At 50.1% G+C, this 21,218-nt stretch overlaps 1 protein-coding gene across 1 annotated transcript in view; it reads right to left on the reverse strand.

Moving 5' to 3' along the window:
* INSR (insulin receptor) overlaps nucleotides 1-21,218 on the reverse strand; it is a 130,197-nt gene that overhangs the window by 97,707 nt on the left and 11,272 nt on the right. The window contains exon 2 of the mRNA XM_075545778.1: nucleotides 5,692-6,243. Coding sequence (XP_075401893.1) covers nucleotides 5,692-6,243 — 552 coding nt within the window. The remainder of the gene's footprint in view (nucleotides 1-5,691; nucleotides 6,244-21,218) is intronic.

Raw genomic sequence — 21,218 nt, forward strand, 5'->3', positions numbered from 1 at the left:
CTGCCGCGTCCTTTACAAAAGGCCTCTGAGCCTTGGCCTCTGCCATTCCACCCCTTGAGAACATCCTTCCCTCTCAGTCTCCTTGTTTACCACCCAGAGGCACACTGGAGATACCAAGCCTGCCATCGTCAGGTTGCCTCCGGCACGTGGCCATGCCCTGTGTTACAGAGTATCCTTGGCTGTATAACCTTTTCAAGGGCTCAGGGCCCCCGGGGTGAGTTCCAGCATTCCTCGCTGTTACTGTTCACAGACCACAAGGCCTTGTTTCTGTGATGCCTCTGGGTGGGATCAACCCACCAGCTTTTAGGTCTGTCGCTGAGCACAGACTGAGTGCCACCCCAGGGCCCGTGGCACAGCTTTTTGACCAGCGGTTCTCAACCTGTGGGTCGCGACCCCTTTGGGCGTCGAACGACCCTTTCATGGGGTTGCCCGATTCATAACAGAAGCAAAATGACAGTGACGAAGTAGCAACGAAAATAATGTTACAGTTGGGGGTCACCCCCACATGAGGAACTGTTATGAAAGGGTCGCGGCATGAGGAAGGTTGAGAACCACTGTTTTCGACACTTCCAACCCGGAACAGGAGGCAAGGGCAACTTCTCCTCTTCCTGGGACACTCCATCCCTGCTACCCCAAATCCAATCCAATCGGCTCCACTCCTACCCAACAGGATAAAGGACTGGTGACAGTCATGGATTGTATTTTTCAGACAGGTGTGACAGGTTATTTTTCAAGCGCGAGCGGTGAACGCATGGGGCTGTGTCGGGACCCATGGCTGACAGGTGAGGTTCTCCAATCATCTCAGGCACGAAGGCCGGAGCCCTATTTAGGAAGAGCTCGCTGGGTTGTGATGTCACAGTGTCACCGTGTCGCCGTGCACACATGTGACTGCCTGGTTTTCTGCATGGATTCCGGTGACTTAGCCACGAAAGAATGTAACGTATCAATATGCAGCCATGTTATCTAGAGAACATCATGATTTCCAGGTGCCCCAGCTTCAAACGTGCCTGAGACCCACGAGGCCAGATGATTCACATGGCTGGGAATGGAGGGGCGGGGGTGGGGGTTGGGGGGGTTAGCTGCCTTGTGACATCCCCTGAAGGTTGCCTTGAATGGCTAATTCACTCTCTTGCCTTTTCCAAGCCAAACACAGAGCTCCTGAGAGCCAGGGTGGCATCCGGTCCTCGGCGGCCTTCTCCCCTCAGTACCAGCCGGGGCCCGTGCCGGGCTGAGGCTGGTACGTGCCTCACTTCCCCTGAAAGCAGCCTCTCTCTGTCCCTGCGTGTCCTCTAATCTTTGTAAGGCCCCAGACTAAAAACCAGGCCAAACCCTGCGACCAGGGAATCCACCCTGATTCACGGAGACCCCATGATGCCGGGGAGAACTGTTCACTCGGGGTTTCTTGGTGGGATTGTTACAGAATCAGACTCGCTGGCCTTTCTTCCGCAGTGCTTGCTGTCCAGGTTCAAATCGCCAACCATTAGGTTAATAGTTGAGCACAGCCCCCTCTGCGCCTCAAAGGCAATTAATATTATCAGGATATGGAGGGAAAGTTCCAAATGGGGGTGGGGTTTCACAGGCAGCTAAAATTTCGGTTTCAAAGCAAACCCTGAAAGAGTGACTGGCTCACTGCTGTCAAGTAGAGCCTGACTCACGAGGACCCTGCGGAGTAGACCTGGCCCCTGGGGTCTCTGAGACTGTAAATCTCTATGGTCCATCTCTCTCCCACAGAGGGGCTGGTCCGTTCCAACTGTTGACTTTTCACTCAGTGACCCCAGTGCTTCGCCCACCGAACCAGAGGGACTCTTCAGTCCACCCAAACCAGAGCCAAACCCACCACCACCCAGTCACTGCCGGGGCCTAGGGGCGTGACACGGGGTCTCTGAGACTGCAGTCCTTCATGGGAGCACACCACCTCGTCTTTCTCTTGAAGAGCATTTGGTGGGTTTGAACTCCCAGCCTTGCAGCTGGCAGTCCAGTGCCTAAACCCACAGCGCCATGGCTTCTAACTGCCTGATCATGGCTCTCCATGACCGCAACATCACCATCCTGGGGACAGGCAGCGGGAGAGGGAGGTGGACACTAGGCTGGGCCTGGACAAGTCTTCAAGGCAGAGGGATTGCTGTGGAGCCTGAAGGGAGCCTTGGAGCAGAGGCTAGAAAAGCAGAGTGGCCGTGGTTTCTCAAGGCAAAATCCTCGCCTTCCACATGGGAGGCCCCCTGTGGGGGCCAGTGCACCCCCCTGTGGGGGCCAGTGCACCTCATGCGCAGCCCCCACCCTTTCTCTCAGGGCTGGCTCTGTAACGCAAGGATACCGAACAGGCTTCAGGGACACTTCCGAATGAAGACTACGAAGACCGGTCTAAGTGACCAACTTCCCAAACACAGTGGATGAAAACCCTGTGGGTCCCAATGGCCTTTCTTCTGCTGAGTGACCTGAGAAACAGAGCACACACACCACTTGCCCCAGCCTGGGACCTTCGACAGAGGGGCGCACGGATGGCGCTGACCATCACTTCTACACCTGCCGCTGGGATGCAGGGGCCACACCTGAGCAACCCCAGAAGCCACTGAGATCACCAGCACACGTCAGGGAACTGCCCCCCACCCCCACCCCTGGCAGGTGCCAGCGCCAACACTCACGTGGCCACACCTCCCCCACCATCCTGTCACCCGTGTGACGTAACTCCCAGCCCTGGAAAAACAAGCACAAGTCCCTAAGAGCCGAAGATAAGGGCAGCTGGGCACACCAAACGCAAGGAGGGCTGGATGGGGTGTCAGCCCAGCCCCCGCCCCCACCTGCTGTTCTGAGGACTACGCGCGTCTGTCTGGACGGCCATGCCCAACAAGCCATGCCACGGAGCAGAGGCAGCGGCAGACTCAAAAAGGGGTGTCCATTTCCCCCAGCCCCGCCCACCCCCATTGCAAAACAGGAGGGCACCCTGAAAGGGGACATCTTTAAAAATCTCTAAATCACATGCTGAGAAGCAAGCAAGCAAAAACGTCGTGCGAGCCACGTTCAAGTTCAGTTCGGAGACAGGGACTCTGGTACCTTCACAGAGGTTTCCAAAAGCTGATCAGTACCCCAAACGGAAACCAGGTCTCCCTGAAGCAAAAGCGCCCCCACTCCCACCCCCAGCTCTCCCTAGGCATGGGTCAGCACTCCCATGCATTGTCCCCACCCTGCATATGGCCCCGGGCTGTCTGTGTCCCCAGGGTCAGACAGCCTCTGCCCTTGTGTGTCTGGCTCATCCCACCAGGCGGTGAGTACCCTAGGCGCTTATGGGGAGGGGAGTGAGCAGGGGAGGCTTTCTCTCGCTCTTAAGTGGGCAACCTTCTGTGAGAAAGATGGGCAGACAGACAGAGGAACCAGCTGATGGGCCCATAGGCCGTTCTCTCCGCCTGTGGTGTTATCTGCATGCCCCTCCCTGCCTTGGGGTCCACACCCAGGAGTGGACCTGCTGGCAGTTTGTACATCTTGAACAGCTGCCCAAGTTTCTTCCACGGTGGCTGCCCCAGTTCACATTCCCACCAACCGCAGCTCCCAATTTCTCGGCATCCTTGCCAACGCCTGTTATCTGTTTCTCTGATCAGAGCCACCCCGGGCGGGGTGGGGTGGGGGAGTGTCGGGGCGGAGGTCTGACAGGTTTCAGCAGAGCTTCCAGACTACGGCAGACAAGGGGGAAAGATCTGGCAACCACTTGCCAAGGAAAACCCTGCGGGTGGAGCACCACAGAACACTGCCTGATGCGGTGCTGGGGGGGGTTGGGGGGACGAGTCCCAGACGCTGCCAGGGCCAAGAAGGATGCAGGGCCCACGTCTGACTTCAGCAGGGACAAAAAGGATCCTGCTCCACTCCAGCTCAAATCCAAGTGCCTCAGGGCAGAGGGCAGGCATGCCTCTAGGGCCCTTCCTGCTGTCCTACTGGGACAACACTGTCCTTCCGGCAGGACCCCCACCCCCACCCCCCATCTCTGCTGAGTCCCAGCCCCATGCACTGGCCGCACAGCGTTCAGATTACAGTCATGAGGACGGGAGCTTACAAGGGAAGTTAACAAGTTACGACATACGTGTGTGTGTGTGTGTGTGTATGTGTGTGGTGTCCTAGGGGTGAGTGCTTATGCACTGGGCTGCTAACCACAGGGTCAGCTGTTTGGAACCACCAGCTGCTCTGAAGGAGAAAGACAGGGCTTTAGACTCCCGTAAAGAGTTACAATGTTGGAAACCCACAGGGACAGGTCTACTCTGTCCTGTAGGGTCATCATGAGTGGGAATCCACTCGATGACAGTGAGCTTATGTATCTGTGTATGGGTGTGCATGTGTATATGTGAGAAGACTAAATGCTGGTTTATGGACAGAAAGGCCCTTTCTAAGCATGAAAACAGAAGCCCAAATCAAATCTGCTGCCACGGAGTCCGCCCTGACTCACAGCGCACCACTCCCACCCCACCCCCAACTCGGGGGTGCGAGTAAAAGCATTGCTTTGGGTTATCTTGGCTGCAGTCTTTGCGGCTGGCATATAGCCCGACCTTTCCTGCGCAGCACAGGAGGGGAGGCTCAGCCAGCCGGCCTGAGGCTGGCAGTCCAGTGGCAACCATTGGCGTCGGCTGGAGAACAGAAGAGGTGCCAACGCTCAGCTCTGGGCCCCACGGACATTTCCAGCTCCCCCAGCAAAGGCCCCGGAACCCCTCAACCAAGGGTCCCAAAAACCACCTTGGCAGCATTGATGTCGACAAAATCAACGGACGATGTAAAAGACAAGGAAGTGAGAACTCAAATGGTGAATAAACATCCCCACCCCTGCCACAGATTGGCATCAACGGGATGCAAACAGCAGCGACCAGGAACACCTGTCCCCCCAGCGCCCCCTCACCCCCCGCCTCCTGCCTCCCAGGAAATTAGAGAAGAGCTGGCTCAGGTGCTCCTGCTCGGAGAGTGCCCCCTCTCTAGGGCAGCACTTCCGAAAGGCCCTTGTGGCAATCAGAATCAAGTGCCTTTGATCCAGAAAGTGCACTGGAGAAGCGAATGCTGGAGAGCACTTAGCCCTCGCCTCAATGGACAGGGACGAGGCCACAAACAGGCCTGGCCATTCTAGCAGACACCCACTCACCCACTCCACCGCGGCCCGCCAGCACTTCCCACTCGGCATTAACCAGTGGCTGTTTCTGGTTGATTGGTTGGTGTGCACGTACGGATCTTTTTCCAGATGTCTACAAAGAGGCACTTTGCTTCTATCAGATAAGAAACCAGCCAACTTGACTCTCATTTTTTAGCCCAGAACATTCAGTCCCCTACATCTTGATCCCAAGGAAGAGAGGCATCTGACCTGACCCTCTATCTAGCACACAGCCCACAGGCACAACCCGGCCCCCGGCTTGTGGTTGTAAATAAAGTTTTATTGAAATCCAGCTGGGCCCTTTGGTTTACAGGCTGTCTGCCATCCTGGGACAGTGACAGAGCGGAACCACTGTGCCAGAGATCAGATGCACCACCACCCCGAACCCCCCACTGGCGTCTAAAGTTCGGGCTCTCTGAGCCTTTGTAGGTAATATTTGGCACGCCCTGGTCTAGTACGAATGACTCTATCTGGAGTCAGTCACGTGGCCCCAAACCTAAGGGCCCAGCCTTCAATAACGAGGCCCGGAAAACCTCCCCGGGGACCCCCCTCCCCAACCGCCACCCTGGCCTTACCTTTCTGGCAATGGCTGTGGGTCCAGCACCGCTCGACGAACTGCCCGTTGATGACGGTGGCCGGGCAGTTGCTCTTGCCCTTGGCGGTGACCGGGCAGATGTCCCCGCACTCCTCATTGTCGTTTTTGTTCAGCAGGATGTAGTTGTCCTCCACAGAGTCCAGGATGCGTGACCAGTCGATGGTGGCCAGGTAGCAAAGCTCATTGTTCTTCTCGATGCGCACGGATCCCCGTGTGATGTTCATGAGGCTGTGCAGGCCCAGCTCCTTCAGGTGCACCATCTCGAAGACGACCAGCGCGTAGTTGAAGAAGAGGCGTGAGCCCCGGATGACCGTCAGGTTGGGGAACAAGTCCTTGAGGCTCTCCAGCCCGTAGACGCGGAAGAGCAGCAGGTAGTCGGTGATCATGATGAGTTTGGGGAAACTGAGGTCACGGAAATCCTCGGGCCTCGTCTTAAACATCAGCAGGATCTGCAGATGCCCTTCAATGACAGAGCAGTTTTCCAGCTCATGCAGCCGGGTCAGGTTGTTTCGAATGTCCATGCCGGGGCACACTGTGGGGAGGGGGGGAGAAGTGGGGGAGACAGGTGAGCAGATGGGGCCACTAAGACAACACTTGGGTGAGTAGCAATGGGGGTGGGGGTTGGGGGGATGAGGGATCTTAAAAGCTGGTTCTCTCCACATCCAGAGGAAAGAGGAATGACAGAAATCAAGGATTCAAGGAAGCACCGGGTCTAAGGAGGGCTCTGGAAACTTCAACCTCCATTTGCTTGAGCTCAGAAGGGACTAGATGGTGCCCCGCGCTACCACTACCAACCCAACCCACTCTGGTCGGTCGGGACCGCCATAGGAGTTCCTAGAAAGCATGAGACATAAATGTGGATCCAAGCTGACGTCGTAAAGAAGGCCAGATCGACTGGTCTGGCAGAGACTGGTGGAGCCCCCTGAGACAGTGACCCATAGACACTCTTCAAACTTGGACCTGAACCTTCCCCTCTTAAGGATCACCTTTCACCTCAACAACAGACAGACCTAGAAAGTGAACAATAACACCCACGAGGAATGTGCACTTCAGAGTTATCAACTAGATGGGATCCAAAGGGCAGCCTGAGTCCCAAAAACCAAACTCAGGCGGCAGGAAGGGGCCGGAGAGGAGGAGGAAGGGCATCGGGAACCCCAGGAGGAAATGGGCTGCGTGCTGTGACATCAAGAAGATCGCAGCTGAAGTCACGACACGAGCTGGGCGTCAACCGTTGACTGGGGAAACCAACGTGTTTGGTAAACATACACCCAAATCACAGTCAACGATTCACTGGAAACAAAGGAAAGTGAGCCTGAGCCTGAGGTCTCTTCCTCCCCCCCCCCACCCTCCTGTGCAAACAGCTAGGCACTGGGCTGCCCACTGGAAGTCTCAGTCTACCCAGAGGCATCTCAGAAGAAAGGCCTGGAGATTGCCTTCCAAGGCACCAGCCCCCGTGACCTGGACAGAAGCAAAGCACCCTGTCTTCCTCCTGGGGAGCCACTGCGTGGTTCCAACTGCCAGTCTTCCAGCTGGCAGCCAAGGGTTTAACCACCGGGCCACTGGGGCTCCTTGTAAGAAAGGCAGGGCAACCCCCTGGAAAGGAGGGCTGGTGAGCTACTTCTGAAATCGCCAAGGACACTGCCCACCCCACCCTACCCCCAACCCTGGGGCACAAGGCAGCAGCCTGTGTGGGAGAGGGCACCTGAAGATAATTGGTTTTGTTTTCTGTTGTTTGGGGGATTTGGGGGAGGGGAGGGGGCAGGGTCTGGACATTCTGAAGAACAGGGAGACCTTGTCCCCACTTGGTGCCTAAGTGCTTTGTGCCCAGCAGCCAGGAAGGATCTCTGGCAGCACTTGTGTGGGGGCCTGAAGGTTACCAGTCACCTGCGGAACAGCATTAACCCTGATGCCACTGGGATAAAGGGGGCACGTGGGCGGTTGGGCAACGGGCAGATGCAGAAGGTGAAAGGGGAGTCGTCCTGCCTCGCCATGGGAAGCGCTCCCGGAAATGCTTCAGGGGGCTAAAGGTGCCTGCATCCCAAGTGGGCCTAGGAGAGCTTCATGCATTTGTTTTCTCAGCTCCCTGAGCCAGACCGCCCTCCTGGCCCACAGTCAAGTCCTAATTACCTTTTACCTGGGTGTGCCATGCTGAGGGCCTCCCAGCCCCAGCCCGCCTGGTCTCCCTGGGAAACTACCTGCACGCCCATTCCTCCAAAAACACTCCACCTGCCCAGGCTCCAACACCCTCTACCCACGTGGCACACAAACAGCCTCAAAGGCTCTGCCCCTCTGTTAGCTCCCCAGCCCCGGGGCCACGAGGATACTCCATGGGAGACAGGCTGCCTACCCTCTCAAGCATAAAGACTCTGTGTCCTCCCCTACAAAACAGCTAAGAGGAAGTAAAACTGAAGTGAAGCAGCTGCCCCCCCTACCCCCGCCCCCTCCCACACACAGCAATACCAAGTGCATAGTGCGTGCTGGTCTGGGTGTGATGGTTCATTCTCCCGGTCAACCTGGCTGAGCTATGGTTCCCAGTGGGTTGGTCAAACCCTAGCCTGGGTGCTATTCTGTGAAGGGGGGTGAGGGGTGTAATCACCTACCACCCCGCAATGTAACCATGCTGTATAATGTCATCTAATACAGTAGAGGGTCATCACTTGCCACAATGTCATCTAATAGGATCGCTCAATCACTAGGAAGGGGAGTTCCTAGAGTTGTGTGGTCTGCCTTCAGACTATAAATAGACAAAAGCCAGTAGAAACCTCCAGCTTGTCGCCTGATCTACAAAGTTTGGACTTCCCAGCCCTTCCCATCGTATGTCTAAATCCTTGAAGTAAATTTCTCCCTCCCTCACTCCTTGCCTCTCCACACACGCACACACACGCACACACAAACAAGGGCTTCAAAACGTTGGTGGGAAGGATGAAGTCGAAGGAAAATGTGATTTTTCCACCAACTTAAAGTCTCTGTGTGTGTGTGTGTGTGTGTGTGCATTTATCTCACCAGTCCTAGTACAGTGCTCAACTAACCCTCTCATGACCCACAAGACAGGCAGTGCCCACCTACACATTCCTCCTCAGCTGCCCAGGAATGCAGCTATTGGGAGGGGATCTGTGTGGCTTCTGAAAGCAAAGGAGCAGGTGGGGGCCAAAAAATTCCAGTCTTTACAGGATATTGTGTGAGTGATACATCCTGGAGGCGTGGTTTTGCAAACCTGTTGTCACATACATATGGTTGGCTCTTGCTCGTATGAAACACTTAGAACAAGCAGATGTGTAGAGAGCAGAGTTTACTGGCGTTTACGAGAGGCAGGAGGCTCCCGGGTGTGTGTGTGTGTGTGTGTGTGTGTGTGTGTGTGTGTAATGGTGAAGCAAGGCTGGAGTCCACCCACACTCAGAAGAAAGTACCTCTGAGAACCCTACGGTGCAGAGTGCTGTTCGGCAGCAACCAGGTGAGGTGGCGTCTGTCTCCGACTCTTTAAGGCTCATGAGCACTTGAAGTGCGGTTCGTGCAGCAAAAGGTGTGAGTCTCTAACTGTAGCGCCCTGTGCGTGGATTTAAATAGGCACGCTGAGCAGGGCTGACCTCAGAAGGGTTCCTAGTTGTCACAAACGGTTTGTGCTTGATGTCTAACTGAGAAGCTGGCAGCGGTGCCATGGAAGAAATGCCCAGCAATCTGCTTCCGTGCAGAGGACACCCGGGAGGACCCCACGGAGCCGCTCTGCTCTGCAGCCAGGGGTTTCAGACTTGGAATGCGCTCTGTGGCTGTGGGTCTGCACCACAGTCAACAGTGTCAGAGCCGCCGCCCAGGACAGCTTCCCTTTCCCAAGCCCTGCCCCTCGCACTCCCACCCTGCCCCCACAGTCCTCAGCCCCATCCCAAAGCTGGGACCCTCAACCTCCCGCAGGGTCTTTGAGGCAAACAGACTGTGCTAAGGAACAGTAGTGAGTGCTCTGTAGATGCCCCGGGAGCACCTCACAAACGCAGGGCCTCCGAAAGAAAACTGCTAAGCAAAGAACTGGGGCACACAGAGCAGCCACGTTCCAGGACCCCATCCATCCAGGGCAGATCAGCCATCCAGGGAACACGTGCACCGGCATACACCACAGACACGATGCACTGCACACCCACCGCACACACACCATGCACGTACAACACACACCGTGCACACACACCACATACCATGCACATAAACCACACACACACACCATATACACACCACACACATTCATCACACACTGTGCACATGCATACTACACACATACACCACACATACCACACACACATATACCATGCATACCATATGTACCATGAACATACAGGACATACACTACACACCACACAACTATGCACAAATTACCACACACTATAAACACACACTCACATACCAGACATATACACCAAGCACATCACATGTACCATGAACACACCACATATATGCATCACACACCATGTAAACACACATACAACACATACATCACACACCACAATCCATCATGCACATGTGCCCCACACATACATAACACATATACATATACAATGTGCACACACACCACACACATACCATGCACACCACACACATCATAAACAAACATACATATGGCACATACACCATACAAACCATATGCACACACCACAAACATGAACCATACATATCACATATATGTGCATATACACTATGCACACAGCACATACATGCACCATACACACGCAAACACACAACACATACAGACCACACACATACACCATGCATCACACACATTAACAAAAGAACTCACTGCCATCGAGTTGTTGCCAACTCAGAGTGATGCCCCCCCCCCCGTGGGTTTCTGAGACCGTCACATTTATGGGAGTAGAAAGCCCCGTCTTTCTCCAGCACGCACAATACACATCATGTGGCACGCTGCACCACCCATAGACTCGCTCAGCCTCCTGCCCATGAAACCCACCGCCACGGAGTCCATTCCGACCCTACAGGAGAGGGTAGAACTGCCCACCAGCGTTCCTAGGGTTGTCCGTCTCCACAGACAGACTACCTGGATGGAATGTTTTCAAAGACAGTTAACAGTCTGGAGGAGACTACGGAGACATTAGAATCCTTGTAAAGTAGCGTAACCCAGTCCACTGGCGTCCTGGCAGTGTAGTGGCTCTGCACGGGGCTGCAATCCACATGGTCAGCGGTTAGAAACCACCATAGGAGACAGATGGGGCATTCTGCTACCCTAAAGAGTAGTTCGTCTGGGAAGCACACAGTGACAGTTCCACCCTGTCCTATAGAGTCACTATGATTTGGCATCAACTCAATGGCAATGGGTGAGTGATTTTAGTTTTGTTTTTCAACCTCACCGATGGCCAGCCATTCCACTTCGGACTCACAGTGACCTCCTATAGGGTTGCTGAAGCTGTCAATCATGATGGGAGCAGATCGTGTCAATTTTCTGAGACTCACAGAGTGGTTGGTGGGTTTGAACCTCCACCCTTGCAGTCAGCAGTCCAATGCTTACCCGATAGAGCCACCCAGGGTTCCTTCGGTAAGATGGTACAACCACTTTGAAAACACTCTTGGCAGTTCCTCTGGTGGTTACGCATCACATATACCACGTTGTCTGATGTTACGTCTAGTCCAGGGATCCTCAAACTATGGCCTGCAGGTCACATGAATCCCGCCGAGGACATTTATCCGCCTGCCGGGTGTTTTCGCCCTGTTTTGTTTTTTACTTCAATATAAGATATGTGCAGTGTGCACAGGAATTCGTTCATTGTTTGTTTTTTTAAACTATAGTCCGGCCCTCCAACAGGTCTGAGGGACAGTGAATTGGCCCCTGTTTAAAAAGTTTGAGGTCCCCTGGTCTATTCTGACTCTCAGTGGTACCGTGGGAGAGAGAGGGGGGAACTGTCCCATGAGACTGCAAAGTCTTTCATCTCTTTTATTTTTTTCTGACAGCTTTATTGGCACATGATTCACATATCATAAAATTCAAGAGCTCAGTCACATCAGGAAGAGTGGTACAATCATCACTACGGCTTTAGAACTTTATCTTCATTTTTGTCCTCATTGTTATTAGCTCCCCACTTCCCAACACCCCCTGCCATACCCCCAAAGAATCATTCATCCAGTTACTGTGTCTATAGTCACCTATCTTGGATTTCATACACAGCAAAACATTAAAAAGTAAAATAACATTAAACATTGAAAAACAAAATAACAACAACAAAGTAAGACAGAGGAAATCTTCAACTGAAAATACCTTCAAGCAGAAAATATTAAAAACTAGGGAAACGTTTAACAGTACCACAGGGGAGAGCAAATGATAGGGTGCTAGATATTAACCTAACTGCCTCTGCAACAATCCACGTAGCAGGGCATTTTAGCAAGGCCATTTACAGCTCTGGTCCATGTCAGAGGGGATTCATCAGAAGCTTAATCCATGTTTATTTCCCCTTCACTTTTCTTTTTGTTCATGGAAATGCTTTAAAATGGTTCAAAAGGAAGAGCAAGGGATAACATATTATATTTTAACCTAACTATATCTACCATGGTTGACTTTCCAGGGTAGTTCACACATCCCTCAACTATGATTGGAGGGGATTCACCAGAGTTTTAATCCACACGTGGACCCTGAAAAGGGATTTGGGCCGTCCATAGCCTTTTTGCCATCCACAGCATTCTGCAAACCAGGTGTTCACAGTTTAGGCTCTGGTAATTACTCCCTCCTTTAGATTTGGATTATATTATTTACAATCCGTGGATCACACAGGCGGGTGTGCTTCTTTCATGCAGACTTAATTGATGCCACGCTTTAGGTGGTTGTTTGTTTGAAGACAAGCTTTTAAGACTCCAGACACTATTGTTTCTGATAGCCGGGCACCATCTAGTTTCTTCACCACTCTTTGCTACAGCACCCATATCTTCAGCGAGCTCTTCACGAGCGAGAGGATTAGGGCTCGAATTACGTGAGAGTCCCAAATCCATTCATGTCTGGTTCACCTTAGAGACTTCAATGTCATTTTATGTGAAAGAACATTATCTGTCATCCTGCTGGGGCGTCACTTTCTCTGCCATCGAGTCAATGCTGATGTGTAGCGACCCTTCAGGGCAGGGTAGAACTGCCCCTGTGAGTCTCTGGGCCTGAAAATCTTCACAGGCTGTGAATTGTGATGCTGCCTTGGCTATGAAGCACCCAGAAGAGGCAAGTCCACAGGGACAGAAAGACGAGGACTGAGTGGTTGCTGAGGGGATGAATGGGGATGGCTCATAGACCACAGGCTACTTTCAAGTGCATTGGAAAACACATTCACACTGACCTGCTTGGGGTGCCTGGCTCCTTGACTGTACTAAAAGCCACACAAGTGCACGGGTCAAATGGGTGTTGGCTGCCAACTACAAGGTCAGCAGTTTGAAACCACCAGCCACTCCACAGAAGAAAGATGAGGCTTTCTACTCCAGCAAAGAGTTACAGTTTCATCCAGGGGCTACCATACACTTATTATTTTAATGCCCTCCTTGATTTATTGTTATGCATTATCTAGTAGGCCTGCTTCTGTCACTGTCGATGCATATCATTGAGTTCTGCCTTATCACCAACCTCTATTGTTTGTATAAAATGTGCAATAACTTAAGTGTTTAATCTGTACAATCAATAATTCATGTAGTGCAGTTCATAGCCAGCCTATAACTGTATAATCCCCTTTTAGCAACTGTTTTAAATTCTATACTATGGGCTAAATTAATGACATTATCCATAGAATTACCTTATACTCCAGGGAGATGATTGATAATGTTCTCTAACATAAGATGACAATGACAGCTCTAAAGTGAACCAGAGCCATAGGTGTATGAATGGATTGGGGGCTTGCCCTTAATGCTACCCCAATCTAAGAACAATTAGATCTTAACTGCTTGATATTTATGCTCATGAAGAGATCACTGAAGATATGGGTGTTATAACAAAGTGTGGTCAAGAAACTAGATGGTGTCCAGCTACTGAAGAAACTAGATGGTGCCCGGCTATCAGAAAGAATCACGTTTGGAATCTTAAAGGTTTGTCCTCAAACAAGTAGCCATCAAAGAGAGGCATCAACTAAGTCCACATGGTGGGAACTGTGCACGATCTGATCCCACCACACCGAGGCAAAACCCTAAGGGGGTGCAACAGAACAGCAAGCAAACAGAGCAGCGAAGTCCCCAGAGAATGTCGAAGGTGGACTCTGGGGCCAGGGCATGGTGCCCCAACAGACTGGACTGGAAAATACTCCTAAAGGTCAACAGACACTCCTTGAACTAACTACAAGCTTTTCTTTCTTGTTGTTTTGTTTTGTTCTTTTGTCATTGTTGTTGTTTTGTTGTATTTTGTTGTTTGGCTTTGCTCTGTCTTGTTTTTGTGCATGTTATTATCTCCACAGGTCTGTCTAAATAAGATAGGCTAGATGAACAATCTGGAGGAGAAAACAATGGGACCGACAGTTTTGGGGGGACATGGAGAGGGAGAGGTGGGGGGGGAAGGTAGTGGTGTTAACAAACCCCAGGGACAAGGGAACAACAAGTGACCCAAATCAGTGGTGAGGAGGATGTAGGTGGTCTGGTAGGGCGTGATCAACGGTAATGTAACCAAGAGGAATTACTGAAATCCAAATGAAGAGTGAGCATGACAGTGGGACAAGAGAGAAGTCAAATGAAACAGAGGCAAGAGCTAGGAGGCAAAGGGCATTTGTAGAGGTCTAAATAAAGGCAGGTACATATGTAAATATATTTATATGTGAGGATGTGGAAATAGATCTATGTGCATATATTTATAGGTTTAGTATTAAGGTGGCAGAAGGATATTGGGCCTCCACTCAAGTACTCCCTCAATGCAAGAATACTTTCTTCTATTAAATTGGCACTCTGTGATGTTCACCCTCCTGACACAATCGCTGAAGACAAGCTTACGTGATCACAAGGTGCAGAAGAGATCAGTTATCAGGCATCATCAGAACAAAAAATCATATCATTGTGTGCTCACCTCCCTGATACGATTGCTGAAGACAAACGGGTGCATAAGCAAATGTGGCAAAGAAAGCTGATGGTGTCCGGCTATCCAAAGATATCGTGCCTGGGGTCTTAAAGGCTTGAAGGTAGACAAGCGGCCAGCTAGCTCAGAAGCAACAAAGCCCACATGGAAGAAGTACACCAGCCTGTGTGATCACCAGGTGTCATAGGGATCAGGTATCAGGCATCATCAGAACAAAAAATCATATCATTGTGAATGAATGGGGGAGTTCGGAGTAGAGACCCAAAGCCCATTTGTACACCACTGGACATCCCCTTACTGAGGGACCTTGGGGAGGAGACCAGCCAGTCAGGGTGCGATGTAGCAACAATGAAAATTACAACTTTCCTCTAGTTCCTAAGTGCTTCCTCCCCTCTCCCCCCTCCCCCATCATGATCCCAATTCTACCTTACAAATATGGCTAGACCAGAGGATGTATACTGGTACAGATAGGAATCCAGGGTGGATGATCTCTTCAGGACCAGTGGTGAGAATGGCAATACTGGGAGGGTAGAGGGAGGTAGGGTGGAAAGGGGGAACTGATTACAAGGATCTACATATAACCTCCTCCCTGGGGGGCGGACAAAAGAAAAGTGGGTGAAGGGAGACACCGAACAGGGCAAGATATTACCAAATAATAATTTATAAATTATCAAGGGTTCATGAGGGAGAGGGGAGCGGGGAGGGAGGAGAAAAATGAGGAGTTGATGCCAGGGGCTTAGGTGGAGAGCAAATGTTCTGAGAATGATGAGGGCAATGAATGTACAAATATGCTTTACACAACTGATGTATGCACAGATTGTGATAAGAGTTGTATGAGCTCCTAATAAAACAATATAAAAAATAAATTTACAAAAACTAAGTCCACATGGAAGAAGTACACCAGCCTGTGTGATCCCAGGATTGTAGGTAATATAATCCAAATGTAAAGGAAGGAATCGCATCAGAGATTAAAGCATGAACACTTGGTTTGCAGAAGTCAATGGACGACAGTGGAAGACCAAAATCCATTTGCAGGGTCCACACATAGATTAAGTCTCTTGTGAATCCCCCGACTGTGGTCCAGGGATATGAATAGCTTTGTATGACAGAGAGCATTGTACAGACGATTAGATCTAAAACTCACTGACATTAAGTTAATGCCAACTCATAGTGACCCCCTGTGGGTTTTCCAAATTGTAACTGTTTACAGTAGAAAACCCAGTCTTTCTCCTACATAATAGATACAGTTAGGTTAAAAATTACTATCTTATTTGATCTCCCTTTTGAGCTATTAAAAGTTGTTTAAGTTAATTTTTAAAAAGTGAAGGGGAGATACACAGAGTAAGTCTCTGATGAATTCCCTCGTAGCGAGCGTAGACCAGGGATGTGAATCGGTTTGCTGCCCTGCAGACTGTACTGGACAGTGGATTATGAGAGAGGTAGTTCAGTTAAATTTGACACCTCATCATGTGGTCCCCCTTAGTTCATTTTCAAATTGTTCTGGTTGGAACATTTCTCTTTTCTTTTCTGTGGACAGTATTCTCTTTTATTTTGTGGTTGCTGTTAGCCTTTGGTTTGTTTCTTTTTTGTATGTTATTTTGGTACATGGGATCCAGGATGGGTTCCTGGTCTACAGAGACAGTAACTGGATTAGTGGTTTCTTTGGGACATGACAGGTTGAGGGAAAATGGGGAGCTAATAACCAAGCATACAAGGGGGAAAAATGCTGTAGAACTGATAGTGGTAATGATTGTACAAGTCTTCTTGAGATGATTGTATGATATGGGAACTGTGTGCCAATAAAATCGTTTAATTTGTTATTTTTTTAAAAAGGATTTCAGTCTGGGAAACCCACAGGGGCTGTTCTACCCTGTCCTGTGGAGGTGCTTTGAGTTGGAACTGATGGGCTGGCAGTGAATTTGAAAGCTGCTACTTGAAAAAAAAAAAAAAAAGATTAAAGGTCTGTAATTATAGAGGACAATAAAGAATAGCTTCCAAAAAAAACAATCTCTAAAGAGCCTAAGTCTTAACTCATTAAAGCTGTATGGGACCTTTATTAGTCTAAGACAATAGAGCAATTTCCTACTAGGACAGAAAGGGGGCAAAAACAGATGTGCAGACTTGGGCTGGCTTTTCAAGCTTCCTGGTGAAAGCATTTAACAAGTGCCTAATGAGGTGCTTGAAGGCTAATCCCCCACCGGGAGGGGCGGCTTATGTTCTCTGAGGACCGATCAGGTAGCCCTCAGGAGCCAGCCAGTGGTTACACAGTGGGCTGCAATCTGAATGGTCCACCAGCAGCTCTTTCTACTACCGCCAACAGCTAAAGTCTTGGAAACCCACAGCGGGTGGCTATGAGTCAGCGCTGACTCGGTGGCAGTTGAGTTTGCTTTTGTTTTTCATTTTATTTTTCATTTTCTGGATCACGTAGCCCTCGTGGCATTGAGGTGATGCTTTGGGCTGCGATCCGCACAAGGTCGGCAGTTCGAAACCACCAGCTGCTCTTCCGGAGAAAGATGGGGCTTTGTACTCCCATAAAGCGACAGTCTTAGAAACTCACAAGGGTGATTCTACCCTGTCCTCTAGGGTCACTATGAGTCGGCATCGACTCAACAGCAGTGAGTCTGGGTTCTCTTGAGTTGATCGTGTAAAGGAGTCCTGCGGTGCCAGGGGTTAAGGCATTGGGCGGCGAACCAAGAGGTTGGTGGTTCCAATCCAATGGCTGCCTCAAGGGAGCAAGATATCGAGCCTGAGGAACCCGATGGGCAGTTCTACTCTGTCACACAGGGCGGCTTTGAGTCGGAATCCATGGAGGACAACAGGCTTGATTTGGGGGGGTTATTATGTAAAGGGTGGGGCCCTTGGCTGATCACTGACAGACTGTAGGCTTGAGCCCACTCAGAGAGGTCTCTACAGAAAGGCCTGCACATCCACCAACCTGTGTCGATTGGTCTAGAACAGCGCTGCCCAATAGCTGGCAACCCACCACACACAAGGGCTTGCTCGAGGTTGCTGCGAGCTGGAATCAACTTGACCGCAGCTGGTTTGGGTTTGGGTTTGAGGCGATGAGATACAGCTATCAAGAGGAATCAGGGGGAGCACCTTCTGTATGAGGCAGCAACATCTCTGGAACGCCTCAATGGGGTCAGCATTCTTAGCTTGAAGATTCGGGGTCAGAGCTTCATGAGTCTATCCAGGCAAATGCCCTGGATTTGTGTAACAACGGTCTCTTCTACACAACTGTTAGGCGACCAGTCCTGCCGGGGTGTTAAAGTTTGCCTGTGGCCACTCTGCATACAGGCAAGCGGTCTCTGTTTTCCTGAAGCATGCAGGAGAAAGCAGACTCAGGAATCCGGAAAGAATTGAGCCGGCAAGTGAATTGCTTCCAGGGGGTCAGAACAACGGTCTCCTTTGAGATCAGAAGAACTAGGTGGTGCCCAGCTACCAGGCCGGAACGATTTGATTACTCCGCATAAGTCTATGATGAATCCTCATCAAAAGGAAGAAAGCTGTGGAATATGATTTCAAACTCAACAGAGAAACCAGAAAACTGGATCCATCGAGACTGGACAGAACCTCCCAATCCATAGGCTGCAAGCCATCGTTAAACCTTGAACCCAAACTACCCCTGATGCTATTGCTACATTACACAAGGTTAGCTTAGTTAAAAAGGGGGTGCTTGCTTGCCTTGAGCATTCTGCTTTTACAAGAAACCAGCTTTGTGAGGGCAGATGGGAAAAGGCTCAACTAAGGCCCGCACGAGAACTCTCAAGGTTCCCAGAGCCTAACGTGACAGTGGCAAAAGCAGCGCTGTGAGGGATGCCACCAGGGTCACTGAGTCCTTCCTGGAGAAATTGGGAATGCATGCATACAGGCGTGGTGTGTCCGGAGCTCTGGTGCCATGTGGCTGAGAAGTTGGGCTGCCTCCCACCGCATCAGCAGTTTGAAGCCACCAGCCGCTCCTCGGGAGAAAGATGAGACTGTCTGCTTCTCTACAGAGTTTCAGCCTCAGAAATCCTGTGGGCAGTTCTGCTCTCTCCTATAGGGTGACTTCTATTGACAGTCCATCGATGTAGGGTGATTTCTATTGCTAGACCATCAATTCCGGGAGTCTTGGTTTGGGGTGAATGCATTGAGGACAGCTTGAGTCTCTCTGCCCAGTACCATCCAATCTTGCTCAAAGGCTGCTTCCTGACATGGTGGAATGGAGACTGGGTCTCTGTGGTCCAGTGACTCTGTATTCTTTCCATCTTCTCTGGATCATTCCTGCATTGCTCAAGATGCTGCCTAGAGAATATTTCAATAATTGCAACTCGCGAGGCTTGGGTTTTTTTTTCTCCCCCTCGAGTTCTTTCATTTTAAGCTATGTGGAGAGCCGACTTCCTTTTCCGTCTCCCAGTTCTGAGTCTCCGCACATTGCGTTATGTTTTACTTTGCTTTCTGGAACATTCCTTTGAGATACTCTGTGCAGTTCTCTGACGTCACCCTTTCCCACTGGCTTGAGCTGCTCTACAAGCCAGAGCAAGTTTCAGAGTCTCTTCTGACATCCACACCAGCCTTTGCTGTTTCGCCTGTGCTCTTACCGACTCTTTTTATTGCTTCGAGTATGGTGTTCTTGATGTCACTCGCCACTTCTCAGGTTTTCTGTCACTGGTATTCAGTGCCTCCAGTCTCTTCTAGATGTTCTCAAAATAAAGTTTTGAAACACTCAGAACATGTTTATGAGAACCAAACTATGACCTTGAGTCTACCCCACCTGAATTCCGAGAACATCTCAAGAACAAATGTGACGCATTTTACGGGAATGACAGGAGACCTGATGAGCTATGGGAGGGCATCGAGAACATGAAGAATATATGAAGAACCTCATTCATGAAGAGAACAAAAGGTCACTAAAAAGACAAAGAAAGAAAAAGACCAAATGGATATCAGAGAGACTCTGAAACGTGTTCTTAACCATAAAGTAGTTCCAGCAAGTGGAAGAAGTGATCAACGTTAGGAGAGTTGACTAGAACATTTTAAAGGGTAGTTGGAGAAGACAGAGTCAAATATGATCACAATGAAACATGCGAAGGCCTAGAATTAGAGAAACAAAAGTGAAGAACACACCCAGCATTTCTGACACCGAACGAACTCGTGGAAGAATCCAAGCCTCGAGTTGCAATGTTGAAAGATTATTTGGGGAAAATATTGAATGCTGCAGGAAGCAACAAGGGAAGGTGGAAAGGATACACCGAGTCATTATACCAAAAAGAACTGGTCGCCTTTCCACCATTTCTGGCGGTAGCATATGAGCAAGGACCAATAGTACTCAAAGAAGAAGTTCAAGCTTCACTGAAAGCATTAGCCCAGTGGTTCTCAACCTTCCTGATGCCGCGACCCTTTAATCCAGTTCCTCATGTTGCGGTGACTTCCCCCAACAATAAAATTATTTTTGTCGCTACTTCCTAACTGTCATTTTGCTACTGTTATGAATCGGGTGACCCCTGTGAAAGGGTCGTTTGACTCCCCCCACCCCCAAGGGGTCGTGATCCACAGGTTGAGAACCGCTGCATTAGCCAAAAATAAGGCTCTAGGAACTAAAGGAACATCGATGGAAATGTTTGGACAAGCTGATGAAGCACCTGTCTGTGCTAGGAAATTTGGAAGACAGCTCTTTGGCCAACTGACTGGAAAATATCCATAGTTGTACCCATCCCAAAGAAAGGCGACAACAGCATGCTCAAATTATGTAACTATATATTGATATCACATGCAAAAGTAAAATGTTGCTGGGGATCTTCCAACAAAGGTTGCAGCAGTACATTGACAGGAAGCTGGCAAAGGTTCCTGCCAGATTCAGAAGAAGACCTGGATCGAGGGCTATCATTGCTGATGTCAGAAGGATCTTGTTGAAAGCAGAGAATCTCAGAAAGATATTTACTTGTCTTTTATTGACTATGCCAAGGCATTCAACTGTGCAGACAATAACAAACTATGGATGACCTTGAAAGAATGGGAATTTCTGAATATCACTGTACTCATAGGGAACTTGTACATGGATCAAGAGGCAGTTGTGCAAACAGAACAAGGGAATTCTGCACATTTTAAAATCAGGAAAGGGTTACATCCTGTGTGTCACACAACCCTGTGTGACAACCCTGTGTGACAGGGTTGTGTCCTCTCACCATACTTATTCAATCTGTGTTTTGAGCAAATCATCAGAGAAGCTGGCCCATTTGAAAAAGAATGTGGCATGAGGATTGGAGGAAGGCTTATTAACAACCTGAGATATGCAGATGACACAACTTTGCTTGCCAAAAGTCAGGAAGAATTGAAACACTTGCTGAAGAGCAGCGGTTCTCAACCTGTGGGCCGTGACCACTTTGGGGGTTAAACGACCCTTTCACAGGGTTCTCCCAATTCATTACAGTAGCAAAATGGCAGTTATGAAGTAGCAACAAAAATAATGTTATGGTTCGGGGGTCACCACACATGAGGAACTGTATGAAAGGGCTGCG

Source organism: Tenrec ecaudatus, chromosome 1 (genome assembly GCF_050624435.1).
Source record: "Tenrec ecaudatus isolate mTenEca1 chromosome 1, mTenEca1.hap1, whole genome shotgun sequence".
Taxonomy (NCBI): domain Eukaryota; kingdom Metazoa; phylum Chordata; class Mammalia; order Afrosoricida; family Tenrecidae; genus Tenrec; species Tenrec ecaudatus.